Source organism: Otolemur garnettii, unplaced genomic scaffold (genome assembly GCF_000181295.1).
Source record: "Otolemur garnettii isolate 467f Iridium unplaced genomic scaffold, OtoGar3 scaffold00096, whole genome shotgun sequence".
Lineage (NCBI taxonomy): Eukaryota > Metazoa > Chordata > Mammalia > Primates > Galagidae > Otolemur > Otolemur garnettii.
Window position 1 is genome coordinate 2,926,010 of NW_003852491.1, and position 15,799 is coordinate 2,941,808.

The 15,799-nt window shown below is 44.5% G+C and overlaps 1 protein-coding gene across 4 annotated transcripts in view; it reads right to left on the bottom strand.

The window, feature by feature from the left end:
* Positions 1 to 2,817: 2,817 nt before the first annotated feature.
* The window catches only part of ARHGAP17 (Rho GTPase activating protein 17), a 63,493-nt gene continuing 50,511 nt past the window's right edge, over positions 2,818 to 15,799 (bottom strand). For 2 of the 4 annotated variants that reach the window (XM_012808923.2, XM_012808922.2), the window contains 2 exons: positions 12,732 to 13,352; positions 2,818 to 3,658 (listed from right to left, as the gene is read on the bottom strand). In XM_012808923.2, coding sequence (XP_012664377.1) covers positions 3,528 to 3,658; positions 12,732 to 13,352 — 752 coding nt within the window. In that variant the 3' untranslated portion in view covers positions 2,818 to 3,527. Of the gene's footprint in view, positions 3,659 to 9,498; positions 9,548 to 11,211; positions 11,260 to 12,731; positions 13,353 to 15,799 lie in introns of all 4 variants that reach the window. The other 2 variants (XM_023516695.1, XM_023516694.1) reach the window with 2 other exon arrangements.

A 15,799-nucleotide genomic window follows, 5' to 3' on the forward strand; every position in this document is an offset into this window, starting at 1 on the left:
CCCTTGGTGGGTAAGAGGAGCTCTCATATTTGGGAAAGGCCTGCAATCAACCACCAAATCATGCTGATTCTGCCTCCCTAGGACATACTCACCTGTCCATTCCATTCCCTTGGTGCCCCGCTGCTCCTGGCCTCACCAGCCTCAGTCCTTGTCAGTTGGGGCCTCCACTTACAGCTGGTGCACAATGTTGGGACTGCCCACCTGCACCCACAGCTCTCCCCACTAAAGCATAGCCTCCCCTTGTGCTGGGACACAGGACATGATTCATAAAACCTGGGCTTCAATCCTTCAATTCTAAGGGTCCACATATGAAAAAAAAAAGGCTGAGTTTCTACCACAAGGTGATATGCACATGTTCTTCTTTTTTTTTTTTTTTTTTTTGTCAAATATAATATACTTCAGTTACACAGAATAAGTTCAGAGTGATTATACAATATGGTGACTATCATTAATAGCATGTATTATGTCGTTGAAAATTGCTAAGAGTAGATTTTTTTCTGTCCCCCAGGCTGCAGTATAGTGGCATGATTATAGCACACCGTAACCCTAAACTCCTGGGCTCAAGCCATCGTCCCACCTCAGCTTCCCAAGTAACTGGGACTATAGCAGCACACAGTTTTTCTTTCTTTTAAAAAAATTTTTTTGGTGGACACAGGCTCTCAGTATTGGTCAGGCTGGTCTCAAATTCCTGGCCTCAAGTAATCTACCCTGGCCTCTCAAAGTGCTAGATTACAGGTATGAGCCACCATGCCAGGCCCTGGGAGTAGATTTTAAATGTTCTCATCACAAAAAACAATAAGCATGTGAGGTAATGGATGTTAATTAGCTGGCTTTAACCCTTCCACAATGCATACCTATATCAAAACATCACAATGTATGCCGTAAGTACGTATAACTTTTGTGAATCATAAAAACCCAAATATAATCACTGATAAGCATAAAAACTGAATTCAAATACAAGTAGAAAGGGGGAAAACAGAACCCTGATGTCTTATTGGCAAAGGTTCTTCCTTGTATCAAATATTCCTCCCACATGAGTCATTTGTGATGTCTCAGGTACGTGCAGGACAGCCCCCTAGAGTGACCTTACCTCCTGGTGCCATGGCAGCCACCACATGATGGCCAGCAAGGAGCCAGGGCCCTCACACCATGTGGTCCTGCAACCACAAGGAAGTGAGTTCTGATAAGCCTTGGGGGAGCTTGGGAGCAGATCCTTCTCCAGTCCAGCCTTTAGATGAGAACCCAGCCCTGGTTGACACCTTGACTGTGGTCTTGGAAGACCCTAAGCAGAGGACCCAGAAAGGATGGGTCCCAACCCACAGGAGCTTTAAGGGAATGAATGCATATTGCCTTAAGCTGCTAAGTGTGTGGCCATTTGTCACAGAGCAGTGCGTGAACACGTGAGGGTGTGAAGGTGGAGCTGGGGGAGAAGAGTGTGCAAAGCTGCCCTCATGGCTGCATGGGGGCTGCACGGGGGCTGCACAGACACACAGCTCAGAGGGAACAGAAGACAACCCCTTTGGGGGGACATCAAGTAGGAGTCATTTGGTTTCCAGGAACAGAAACAAACCTGGGCACATTTGTGTAAAAAAAAGCAAACCCAAAACAATAAAACTCATTTATTATGAGGGTGCAAAAAATGCATTAACAGCCTCAGGGACGTGAGCTAGGAGCTGGGTGGGTTCTGGAGACTGAGAGCACGCTCCCCTGCCCATCTCTGGCTCTGCCCCTCCACACACCTGCTGACTTGTTCCTCTACAACACAGGAATCCACGGCAGTGGCAGATGGTCACTCACAGTTCCCAAGTACCACGACACTGGGAGCGGCTGGCCCTGGCTGCTAGGTAAGGGACCCAGGGTCCATGTGGGTGGCACAGGGGAAGAGTGAGCTTTAAACAAGTGTAAAATACAAGATATGGGGGGAAATGGGTTTATAGGTACAGGTTGTCAATCTAATTAATAAATGTAGGCTCTACTTTGGGAGCACAGGGAATTATGAGTCAAGAGGAAAAGGTGTTTGGCCTATTGAAGCTGGGCTTAAGTCCAGGAGGTCCAACGTCTTCTAAGCAGAGACTTAGACACAGATCCACCTAGCAGGCAGCTTGATCAACAGAAGGCTCAGGGCAGCCAGCTCTGGCACTGTGTGCCCCTCTGTCTCCAAGAGAAAACCGGCCTATTCGGGCCATGGAGAGAGGCTATCAGAACAGCTATGCAGACACCCAGCCTAGCTTTACTCCAATTCTCCATCCGCTCTCTCCATGTGTACCAATCCTAGGAAAGAAGTGCCTTGGATAGAAATGCCCTGGCGCTGTGGGGTTGAGTTTCTGTGGGTCAGCCTCTAGAAGTCTACTAAGTTTCTTAGATGGACAAGAAAAAGGGGTCTAAAGCAGGGGTCCTCAAACTTTTTAAACAGGGGGCCAGTTCACTGTCCCTCAGACCATCGAAGGGCCGGACTGCAGGCCTCGGGACGAGTTGGCTGCTAAGCAGGACAGGCAGCGGCGGCAAAAACACCTGGCGGGCCGGATAAATATCCTAGGCGGGTCGCATGTGGCCCACGGACTGTAGTTTGAGAATGCCTGGTAGAGTGTAGGACCACAGTAGAGACTTAACTATGCATAGTTGCTGAAAGTCAGCAGTCTGGGAGGTCTCTGGGGCACCTGGTGACTTTTTTCACTGTCACGAGCTTGCTCTCCATTCCTTTAAACTCCTAGTTACAATTAGACACCCAAGATATCCCTCCCACAATTCCACCTGAAGTGACCGCACATACACACACGCACACACAAAATCTACAATTTGCCCCCAAGAACAATAAAGTTTTCATATAAACCACAGAATATATTTAATTCAAATTAAACATGAAACTAGAATAATGTTCGGTCCTTATCAAGTAGCAATTACATTAAAAAAAAAAAACAGTACATTTCTTTCTACATTCTGGCAATCCAACAAGGCACAAGTCACAACCAGTTTGATGGGATGACAGATCCAGCAGTCACCATCAATGCTCGTGGTTCTGAGGGAATTGGGGGAGACACAGACCATACTTAATACAAAATGATTCGGCAGCAACTCTGAAGGAGAAGAACCTCCCTCCTAATACAGAAGAATAGAAGTCTGAGTAGCAGGAAGTAGGAGACTTGCACAATTAACGTATTTTATTAAATAGTTATTAACACACTGCTTCTTACTCATTCCAAATTGCTGTAGGTGTTGCCTGTTTTAACAGCAGTGACAAAAGCTTCCTCTACTCATCTTGGCAGGAATATTCCTTCCACTCTAGGTATTTCTTTGCTTTTGATTTTTTGGCATGATTTCCTTCCTAGGTAAAGAAAGCCAGCTTCTTCCAGACACAGGTCATTCAGCTTTAGTGTCAGCCTGCGCCATCTCCTTGGTGGCGCAGAAGGCCAAGTCCCGCAGAGCGAGGCCTTTCCTTTCGCTCCACTGAAAGCTTTTCACTGTTTGGTCTGCCTGCCCCTGCTCCACTCGCCAGGGTGGGAGGGGCTGAGGGTTGGGAGGTGGCTTTCTCACAGGGCGGTGCTCTCCGTGTCATTGTCTATGTCCAGTAGAATGCGGCCAGGCAGGTCTTTGCTTGCTGAGTCTGAGTGCACGTCAGGGAAGATGCTGCGAAGCGGTTCTGGAACTCTAGAATTGGCATCTGGATAAAAACACATGGAGACATGGGATCAGTGAGCGGTGATGCCAAGAGGCTGCCCCAGGATGCTCTAAGACAGGCTGGAAAGCTTCAGGGCAGCCCAGCACACACAGTCTCTAGCAAGAGGCCTCATCAGCTCTTGGGAGTGGAGCCTTTGGGACCCGAGCGTGGCATGTGGCACAGCCCCGGCCCCTGGCTCCCAGTCTCGTCTCTTGTGAGCCCTGGCAACCCTCACAGACACAACCCTCCATGAGACCTCACTCTCACCAAGGCTGATGACATCTGGGCTGCAGGAATAGATGGGCTGTACAAAGAAGAGCTCTCTCCTGGGGCCGACAGGTTTTCTTCCTGTTGCTAATGCCCTGGCTTCAACCTTTGCACTAGCGAAACTTAGGGCTGAACCATCCCTTATGGGGGCTGTGCTGTGTGTTGTAGGATGCTAAGAAGTATCCTGGCCTTTACCTAGACATTTACCTCAGTGTGACAACCAAAATGTTTCCAGACACTGCCAAGTGTCCCCTGTAAGAGAGGAGGACACAATAAGGCTGATCCCCTAGTCTCCTGAAGTGTTAACTTTCTCTTCTCTAACATTTATACCTCTGAATTTTCTTTCATGTCTTATTATGTTGGCTGAAATTCCTTTAGCAAGATGGCAAATACATGGTCCTCAAGCCATTGTCCCAAACTCCTATGCTCACAAAAGGCTTACTCAATTACAGCTTTTGTTCCAGAGACACCAGTGGGTCTCAGATTTAGTCATTCATAAGCAAATATTTACGGAGCACCTACTATGTGCCAAGCAGTATCCCACCTTCGGAGGACACAAGAGTGAATGAGACAGGTGCAGCTTTAATGGAACCCAAGGTCAAGTAGGAAAGCCAGGCCCTAAACCCGATGAAGGGTTTGCTTCTCTAGCAGACATGGGTTCTAGAAAATTATGAGAACCTCGTTAGATATTTTAGGGCTGACGTAAGAGCAAATAGAGATGATTAGATTTGTTAGGTTAGAACTAGTCATGGTAGGGAAGAGGTGGGGAGTGGGTTTGCTGGGGAGGTGGTTATGTTTAAGGGCTGCTTTTCTGTAGCTGTGCAAAGTTACACCATGCCTGCTGGGAGCTGGTTTGACAGTATTCACATGTTACCTGCTCCCTGCTACTCAGGCAGTTGGCAAACGCAGATGCACTTGCAGGAGGCACACCACCTTGAGACTGTCTTTTATCCCTACAGTTCTGAGCTGCGAGACCTATTTGCTCCCTGGGGCACCCCTTTCCTCACAGTGAGTGCTGAGGTGGCAGATGTGTCCCTCAAAGTTTCCTTTACACCACAACTCAAATGAATGTCTAGATTTATAGAGGTGTCAAGGTGTCAGAGACTTCAGGGGCTACATGTCATTCCCCACAATTTAGGTCTCAAGACAGTCTAAAACCACCTGAATTACACCATCCAGTGGCATGGGGCCTAACGTGGCAAATGTGCACAGGCAAGAGGCTGCCTCAGCTTTGTCCTTGAAAGAACAGAAGTCAATGAGGGCAGGGGCCACATCTGTCTTGTTCACAGTCCTTAATGCCTACAACGGACTGCGTATAGCAGATGCTTAATAGGTTTTGTAGCTGGACACATAGATGGTTAGATGGATGGGAAGTGATGAGTCATCTAACGCAACCATCCTACCCATCTCCCTTCTTATATCCTCAGGCAAAGAAGTAGCCACGTCTAGGAAGCAATAAGAAAAAAACTGCAAATTTAATCCCTCTCCTACTACATAGGTCATTAGAAAAGTTTTGAGAAAAACAAAAAACAAACATAGATTTCATGTGGGCAGAAACAAATGAAGTCCTCCCAGCATCAGTGATGAGCAGAGCAGTTGAAACTTGCTGGGTGACTCAGAAGGACACTGTCAACTGTATTTCTCGGAAGCGAAATAATGGACCATGACACAGTTTGTCTCAAAACTTTCATAGTGATTATGTATATTACCCTAACCCAACAAAATTTATGAGGCTACAGCCCAAAGAGTTATAAGAAATGATGGAACAAACAGGACTTGGTGGGGAATGATACAAGGGCACTGCCTATGCCAGGTGGATTTCTACTTATTGATATCTGCATTTATGTGCAAGCTAACACCTAGTGCCTTCTGACTCTTTCCACAGGACAAACGTGCTATCTTTCTCTTCTTCTAATACATCGCATGTAAATTATCTCTAGATTTATACTTCTCTGAATTTCTTTAACTATAGTGAACACACTAATTATACACTCAGGAAAAAAATTTTTCGTGAGGCCTAAGGGAGATTCCTTTACTTGCTTCCCACCTTCCCCATCTGGTTGCCCCAGCCTCTCTCTCATCCTACATGAATCCTTTTCTTTCTTTCTTTTTTTTTTTGAGACAGAGCCTCAAGCTGTCCCCCTGGGTAGAGTGCTGTGGCATCACGCTCACAGCAACCTCCAACTCCTGGGCTCAAGTGAGTCTCCTGCCTCAGCCTCCCAAGTAGCTGGGACCACAGGCGCCCACCACAATGCCTGGCCATTTTTTGGTTGCAGCCATCATTGTTGTTTGGTGGGTCCAGGCTGGGGATTCGAACCCGCCACCTTAGGTGTATGTGGCTGGCACCTTAGCCGCTTGAGCCACAGGTGCCGAGCCATGAATCCTTTTCTGAAAGAAAACAGTGAATCTGTTTATACATTAAAAAGTAGTAAGGATTACGGCAGTGTGTACAGAGCCTAATCTTTCTCACTTTAGCTAACGTTACTGAGCATCTGCTATAATATATCCCAGAGACTGTGCTAACTGTGTAACTGCACTACACATTATCTCTCTTGGCCAACCATCAAATAATCCGAAGGCAGCATTAGTGCCACTGTAGAGATAGGGACTCAGAGGTTCTACTCCTCACCAAAGGGGACACAGCCCATGTGGACTGAAGAGATCAAAGCCAGATTGATGGGACTCTGGCTCTTAACCAGTGGAATAGTATCCCTCTTCCCTAACGGAGTTTGTATATCTCCTTGGGTGAGGGTCCTGACAGAGAAGACCTTATCTGAGAGTTTGAGTCTTAAACACAGATTTGTTGTTATAAAAAGGGGAAAAGTTATTTTAGAAGGGTACCTGTAAAAACCTGTTTTTTGTTTTTTTTTTAGTACTTCTAATCCTCTCTGGCTGTGAATTTACATATTATGTGCTTTCCAACAAAGGGTGGTATTTAAGCATATATGTACTACTTAGTGCTAAATTCTTATGACTAATACTAAATTAAAAACAAAACAAACCATCAAGAGAGACCTCTAGTAACCAGCCTCAGCCCAAGGGCAGAACGTGATATGGTCCACTGTGGATTCAGGACTCTGACAAACGTAACATACGTTCATTCCTGAACTGAAAATCTATCTAGGAAAGAGAAGTAGATATCCAAGGAATTTTATAATTTAGGGTATGGGTCTAGAACAGCGGTTCTCAACCTGTAGGTCACGATCCCTTTGTAACAATGAAAATATGCTGCGGCATGAGGAAGGTTGAGAATCACTGTTCTAGAAGATTTGTTAATGTTACCAATTTTGAATATTGCTTCAGGTTGTAAACCAACCCTTCAAAAAACCCCAAGGTTATTCTGATAGACACTTTGACAAGTAATGAATCTAAATGCACCCTTGAAATTAAGTGCTTCAGACGTAACTCAAGTTTATTCAAGATGAATAAACTTCCCCTTCCAATATCCACCCCTCTCCTCACACCCGGCACCTGAGGGAATGGCTTCTTTCTATCCTACATTGATTTTCTAGGGCTATGAGAGACTTTCTATATATAAGAGGCTTTGAGGCAGCTTTGTTTTATTATAGCGCATGGAGAGATTCTGTTTAAGTCTTAATGGATGTCTATCTTAACACAATTCTTCCATCTACTTATTAAAGATAAACTGCAAATAGGCTTAGTACTCATAGCTCAGCTGTTAGGGTGCCGGCCACATACACCAAAGCTGGTGGGTTCGAACCCGGCCTGGGCCTGCTAAACAACAATGACAACTGCAACAAAGAAAATAGCTGGGCGTTGTGGCAGGTTCCTGTAGTCCCAGCTACTTGGGAGGCTGAGGTAAGAGAATCGCTTAAGCCCAGGAGTTGGAGGTTGCAGTGAGCTGTGATGCCATGGAACTCTACCTAGGGCAACATAGTGAGCCTCTGTCTCAAAAAAATAAATTAAATAAAAAAAAAATAGGGGCAGCACCTGTGGCTCAAAAGGGTAGGGTGCTGGTCCCATATGCTGGAGGTGGCAGGTTCAGGCCCAGCCCTGGCCAAAAACTGCAATAAACAAATAAGTAAATCAATAAACTGCAAATAGATATAGAAGCTACTGAAATGGCCAACTATATAAGTGATAATACATCTCCTTGATGAAATATTATGCAGTCACTGAAAAAATGGTTATAGAAACTACATTATCACCTAGGAAAGAGTATACGATGTCAAGTAAAATAAAAATGCAGGAGCAAAGTCTTTACCTGCCCCATAACTATGATCACGCAAATGATGCACTCCTTATCTTTTAGAAAAAAAATACCTAGAAGAAAAAATAGCAAAGCATAAAGTCCTTCAATTGTAGAAGTAAAACTTACTATTTCTATTTCTCAAATTTTCTTTAATATCCATGCTTTGGACAGGTGCAGTGGTTCACACCTATAAATCCCAGCACTTTGGGAGATTGAGATGGGAGGATCACTTGAGGCCAGGAGTTTGAGACCATCCTAGGCAACATAGCAAGACCCCATTGTGAGACCCTGTCTCTATGAAAAACAAAAAGAATTAGCTGGATGTGGTGGTGTGTGCCTGGGTACTCAGGAGGCTGAGCCAGAAGGACTGCTTGAGCCTGGGAGCTGGAGGTTATAGTGAGCTATGATTATACCACCACTTCAGCCTGGGAATGACAGAGTAAGAAGACCCTGCCTTAAAAAAACCCCAAAAATCCATGCTTTAAAAAAAAAAATGCATTACTTTCACACTATAATATTAAGAGAGCTTGGTTTAAAAAAGAAAACACTATGAGAGACAGCAAAGTATCCACTTTTGTGGCTATTAAGTGAGTGACTTGGTCTGCCTGTTGTATGGCGGATGAATGACTCATAGGTATTCGCAGACTCACTAAATCTTGAGAAAATATTTCTTTTCTTCTCCTACAGAGTATTGCCTTTTTAACCCCCGAGGGAACTGATGCTAAGAAAACCAAGTGGTACATCAGAATCAAAATACAGAAGTCTGGGCCCCACCACTGAACTGTGTCTGGGTTCTAGACCGCAGGGCCTGGGCACGTGAGTTTTTAAAATGTTGATATATGATTTTAATATATAACGTTGTTTAAAAATATTTTCTTCTAGATAAAAATGGTAACAATTACCATTCATTTAGACCTACTCTATATTGAGAACTGTAACTGGGGCTTTCCTATTTCATTTAACCCCTTCAACAACTGTGACAAGTGTTACCACTTTACAGATCAACCAGGTTGTACCCTGCTTATGCTACACAGAGCTGAAATTCTAATTCAGGCATGCCCAGTGCATGCTTTCTACAGCATGCATTCTTTCTATTATACCTCCAGCCTGTCTGATATAGATAAAAAAGAAGTGACAAGGCCAGCCCTGTGACCACCTGTTACATGTCTGTGTACACACTCCATATTCAGAACAATTGGCAGCAAGCATGACCAAGCCAGTTCTCCTTTAGTGCATGCACTATTAGTAAGTGGGGATGCAAGCAAGCAGGGTTAGGGTGACTGGTTAGTAACAGGCATTAGTGCACAAACATGATCATAACGTAACAAAAAGTGCTTTGGCCAATCAGATGCCTTTTCCTTACCATTAAATATTCCAATTTCAGTTCTTACTGAATATGACGGGTCATACATCTAAATTATTTAATAAAATGTTTAAATTAGAATACTCTTTGCTGAAATCTATTACTTTAAAAATAGCTACTTGGGAATTAAAAAACCCTACTGCTCTCTAGAGTTACAATGAAGAGGAGACTCAAAATGATGCCAGAATCTCCTCATTCTCCAGCATTGGTGCTGAGCTGCCAGAGGTTGGCTGCCAAACCAGCGTGGTGGGAACAATCTCTCCCAAGAGTTTATCTTAATGCCACTAGCCTTCATCCAGGTGCTCTAAATGAGTAACTTGTCTGCCTCAAGTTTTCCAAGTGAAGACATGATGTCATAATAAAGGACTGCTCTGGCCAATGAAATTATACTTTTTCCTTTTTGAAAAACCCAGTAGTTATAGCCAAGACTGGTTAATAGAGGAGTCATAAATTCCAAATGCTGGATTGCTGTGTACTTCCAATAGTAGTCCAGGGGATTTTAAAATATTAAAAGTTAATTCTGTAATATAAAAATAATCATAGTAACCTGGAATTTCTTGAGGTAGAATTCACAGTATGGAATTAGCTAAAGATTTAGCTAACAACTTAAGGAAAAATGTAAAATTTCACTTCTAACAATAATAAAGTACAGTACATTGCACTGTTGCAGCAGGTCAAAGAAATACCCTTCCATACTAAAGGCACCCCAGGTAACAGTGTTATTAAAGAATAGGCATAATTCTGGTTTGTAGTTTTTCATCTAAAAGGAAAGATCTGGGAACAACATTTTGCTGCGTATCAAGTTATTAAAAGGCTCAGCCTTGATTAAGGTTTACTCTGTAAATGACTTTCACCCAACTCGGCACCCCAGTTCATCATCGAGGAGTCACAAAGGTGGAACCACACTGGGCCCTCCTCATTTTAAAGGCTGCACTCTGGTTTTCCTCTTCTGGTTTCTACAGAAAGTCTTACTCATACCGAAGCTGCGAGCCCTCTGCCTAAGGAGCTCACAAAAGGCTTAAAGCTCAAATCAGCTAATAAAGGCAACTGTACACATAATAAGAGCCTTCTGTTGTCCAAATGTGGACTCAAAGGCAGATTCAGGTGAGCTCACAGTGCCTTTTAAACAGCTCATATGGTTTAAGCAAGCAAATGTAAGCATGGTAGAATACAAAATAATTGAAAAGAATTCAGTAGGATCCTTGGAGGAAGATGTTTGGGGCTGGCAGAATCCTGAGAATTTTAAACATCAAATTAAGCTCCATGCAGTTAACTTGCACTTAAGATTAAAAAAAAAAAAGCTCAAGACACAGAGGACACTATGTTCCGTGCTGCCTGCATCGAGTCCTCCTTTGTGGGAGGTTGATGAGCCAATCAATGACAGGTCAATCACACCAGGAAGAGCAGAGTGCGGGTGACAGGCTTACCAAAAAGAAAGAAGGTATTCTTAGTATCTTATTGAGCAGCTTGAAATGATGTCCTTAGTCTACTGACACCTACTTCTTGAATTCAGAGCACTGCAGCTCAAAGTGCTTCTGATGAAAACAAAACGAATGTCTACATGCTATAGAAGGGCTGGCCCACTGACTGCCACGGCCCAGCGGTCAGGCGGCCGCTCCCGAGCACAAAGGCAAAAAAAGCACAAATGCGGAACACGGCTAAGCAGGCACATTGGAGCTGCAGCACGCACAGGCTGCTTGGGAGCTTACAGACCTTAGTCCCGGAAACCTTCCCCACCTGTGAGGGCAGTAGGAAGGGCATCTAGTGGGAAACAAACAAATAGACAAACCAATGTTGCTTCATTGTTTTAAAAATGAAAGTATCAGAAAAATGCCATTAACCATTTACAACACTTGCAAGTTATGTATTATATTCCTGAAAAAAGTTATCAAAAGATACTTTTCAGAGTTACTTAACCCGGGCGGCGCCTGTGGCTCAAAGGAGTAGGAGTAGGGCACCAGCCCCATATGCTGGAGGTGGTGGGTTCAAACCCAGCCCTGGCTAAAAAAAAAAAACAAAAAAAACAAAAAAAAACAGTTAACCCGCATCATTGGGGGTCCAGTAGTTTTGGGTATACTCTCTGATCACTGTCAGCTGAGAAGTCACTTGACACAGCTGGAGAGCAGAGAGGTACATTTTAGCTTTTTCCCCCCAAAAGCCTCCATTTAGAACAATTTAAAATTAGGCTGATTTTTATGATTAAAATCATAAAAAAAAGATTTGAGGCTCCTAATTACTATTTAAAAAAAACACATTAGAAATAAAATGGTCATGTTCTAGACTGCCTCTACAAAATATCCCATTAAGTAGCCCTCTGAAATCTGTACAAGAAAATCTTGACTCTTTCCTCCCAAGCCATGTGAGGCAGGCACTCTGATTCCATCATGTCCTGGGCATATCCATGCCCAGAGCACCCCAATGTGGCATAAATCACGTTTTTAAAGTTATACCTGAAAATACTTCACTTATTGTGAACATTTTTACTATTAGGAAAATAAGCATTTTAATGAAGCATTCACTAAGAAATGAATTTTATGCTTGTGCTGTGTAACACCTTCCTTCTGCACTGAAAGTCATTATACTTAGGACAGGTGTACACTCACGCCTATAATCCCAGAGCTCTGGGAGGCCAAGGTGGGTGGATCTCCTAAGCTCAGGAGCTTGAGATTTGACTGAGGAAAAGTGAGACCCCCATCTCTACCAAAAACAGGAAAACGAGCTGGGCATTGTGGCAGATGCCTGTAGTTCCCATTATTCGGGAGGCTGAGGCAAGAGGATCATTTGAGCCCAAGAGTTTGAGGTTGCTATGAGCTATAATGCCACAGTATTTTACCAAGGGCAATGGAGTGAGACTCTGTCTCAAAAAAGAAGGCGAAAAAGTCATTTTATGTAGAAAAATGTAAATGCAGATAGGTCTTAAACACACAATGCAACTATAAAACAGGGCACAGCAAACTTTAAAGGGCCAAAGTAGTACCTCTGGTCAGCTCTGCAGGTCATACAGTCTCTGCCACAACTACTCAACTCTGCTGTTTTAGCACCAAAACAGCCATGGACAGTATGTAAACAAGTGGGCATGGCTGTGTTCCAACTACAAAAAGTGGTTGCAAGCAAGGTTTGGCCTGCAGGTGTAGTTTGCTGACCCCTGCTACAAATCAAAGCCTAAATGAAGGGGAGCAGTACTAAAGGAATAGGGAGCAAATGGGGAAATCCAGGCCTGATTTCCTACTTACCCGTTACTATTTTGGAAGCTGTTGGTGCAGTGTTGGTAAGGTTGCCATCCCCAGCTGAGTGGGCACCAGGAGGATGGGGGGGTGGGGGCACACTGGGTCGGTTTCTTGGCTTTGGTACTGGTCTTGGTCTTGGTAAGGTTCCAGCATGTAGCTGTGCAGACTCAGGGTTACTCACCGCCTGAGTCTGAGAGGATGGCAGGCTGGGATTCTGTTTTCCTAGAGGTGGAGTACTGGGGGGCGTTGGAGTCTGAGGAGGGGTGTGAGATGGTTGCTCGAGTCCGTGCTCACTGGGCAAGGCCATAGGGGTGGGAAGGCCTTGGCTACTGGGTTTGGTGTGCATCAGCGGCATGGCCTGGGTTGGGGGCTGTGGTGGTGGGTGACTGGGAGCTTGGATTGGAGACAAACTGCTGGAGTACCTCCGGGGTGCAGAGAGCTGGGAGGGGGCCGCAGGCTGGCCTGGAGTCTGGCCCTGGTGCTGGGAGGGAGGAGAGGGGCTTCGGGTAGATGGCTTTGGTGACAAACTGGGTGGTTGCTGAGATGTTCCCGGAGAACTCTGGCCCCCAGGATGGCCAGGAGGTGGGTTTCCTGGTTTCGGAGGTGCTGGAGCAGGTTTTTTAACAGCTGCACAAAGACAGAGAAACTCCTTTCAGTAAGAACAAGGTGTCAACGTCACCTTGGCCAGGAGCCCAAGGTTAACCTCACCAGTAATAAGCCACCCTGACATCACATATTTCTGATGGCACATGGTCAGGAGGGCACCTCACCCTGTGTCTTCCACTCCCAAAAGACACAGACTAATCATCAGAAGAACATCTGACAAACACAAATTGAGGGACTTTCTTCAAACTGCCTGACCAGTACTCTCCTGAACTGTCAAGGCCATGATAGAACAAGACAAGACACAGAAACCATCACAGACCAGAGGAGACTAAGGAGATATGCAATGTTGTCTCCTGGATAGGACCCTGGAACAGAAAACGGGCATTAGTGGAAAAACTAGGGAAATCTGTACAAAATATGGAGATCTTTCAATAGTAATAGACTGAAGTTGGTTTCTTAGCTGTAAAAAATATACCAAAGTGATGTGAAATATTAACAACAAAGGAGACCAGGTGAAAGGCATATGGGATCTCCAGTATTACCTTTGCAAATTATTCCAAAATAACAAGTTTAAATTAAAAAAATTAAGTACATTATACACACAGAGGCCTGATTTAAGGCTTATCATTTTACAGGTTCAATAAGAAGAAAACTCAGTCACTAGAGGCTGCCCCACCCACAGGGCAGCACTGCCTTGAGCCTGCCCATTAGTCCACCTGTCAGGGGCCATCGCTCATGACCTGAGAGTGTGAGAAGAGAGGGAGGGATGCAAGAGCAGCTGGGAGGGACGGCTTCTACGCACGACTGCTTTACTTTTATACACCATGGCCCAGTGCCCCAGGTGACCTTCTCCTAAAGCAGTGGTTCTCAACCTTTGGGTTGTGACTCCTTTGGGGGTTGAACGACCCTTTCACAGGGGTCACCTAAGACCATCCTACATATCAGATATTTACATTATGATTCATAACAGTAGCAAAATTACAGTTAAAAGTAGCAATGAGAATAATTTTACGGTTGGGGGGGTCACCACAACATGAAGAACTGTATTAAAGGGTCGTGGCATTAGGAAGGTTGAGACCCACTGTCCTGAAGGGTTTAATAGGATTTTTTGTTTTAATAATAAATAACAAAAAAAGGATTTTTTGTTTTAATACTAGAAATTCTACCAATTCTAGAATCATTTGCATCAACAGATACATTCTGGATGAAAGTACAAATAAATCTGGAAGAACTACCTCAGAATTATTTCTCTAATGACAGCTAAATCACATCATTCTCCTTCCTACACCAGCTGAGATCAGGGCTCGGACTTTGGTACTGAGGAGGGTAGATGGAAAACAATAGATCTGGGGACTGAGAATGGTGGAGAGAAAAGAGATACTTGAGCCTTTTCCAAATTCTGCTGAGGTCCCATGAAAAAGAGGAGGACAGTGCCTGTAGCTCAGTGGGTAGGGCGCAGACCATACACTGAGGCTGGAGGGTTCAAAGCCAGCCCAGGCCAGCTAAAACAACAATGACAACTGCAACAAAAAAAATAGCTGGGTGTTGTGGTGGGCATCCGTAGTCCCAGCTACTTGGGAGGCTGAGGAATTGCTAAAGCCCAGGAGTTTGAGGTTGCTGTGAGCTGTGAAGCCACTGCATTCTGCCCAGGGTGACAGCTTGAGACTCTGTCTCAAAAAGAAAAAAAAGAAAAAGAGAAGGAAATGAAGGAAAGAAACAAATGTGTTACTGTTCACATACCATCAGTAGCCAGTTAAACCCTTATTTTATTTCCACATCTTAAGATCACTACAGCACAGGCACAGTTATACCCATTTCACAGTGGAGAAAATCGAGGACTCGAGAGAGCAAGTATTTTATAAAAGATCACACAGCTAGTAAGTGGCAGAAAGAGACTCATACCCATGTCATGAGGACTCCCTGGACTCTTTCCTCTTCGTCTTTCCTACATCACCTGACTCCCCGTTCACAGGACCCAGAATTCCGGATTTGAAAGGGCAAAGTCTACTTTGCTATCTTGACCTAGAACTTTCAGCCCTGGAACTCAGAAGACCTTTTCCCACAGAAACAACCAAGCAGCCTACAAAGGAAGGGATCTTTGGAGCACTAGCTGTATTCTGGTTGCCAGAACCAACTATTTAGAAAAATGTCTAGTTTTCAGTTCTAAGCAATATTAATTGTAAATTCAGAGGGAATTAGAAGAGGAAGCATGGGAGCAGTGTGCCAGTGTGAGGGGGCCTGTCTAAGACCACCTAAGAGGTGCTGGGAAGCACAAGCAATGTCGGAAAAAATCAAACTCATCCTGCAAGGACGTCTAGGACCTGTAACTGGAGGAAGCAGGAAAGACTCTGAATGTGGCAACGAGGAAGAGTCTTTTTTTTTTGAGACAGAGCCTCAAGCTATCCCCCTGGGTAGAGTGCCATGGCATCACGTTCACAGCAACCTCCAACTCCTGGGCTCAAGCGAGT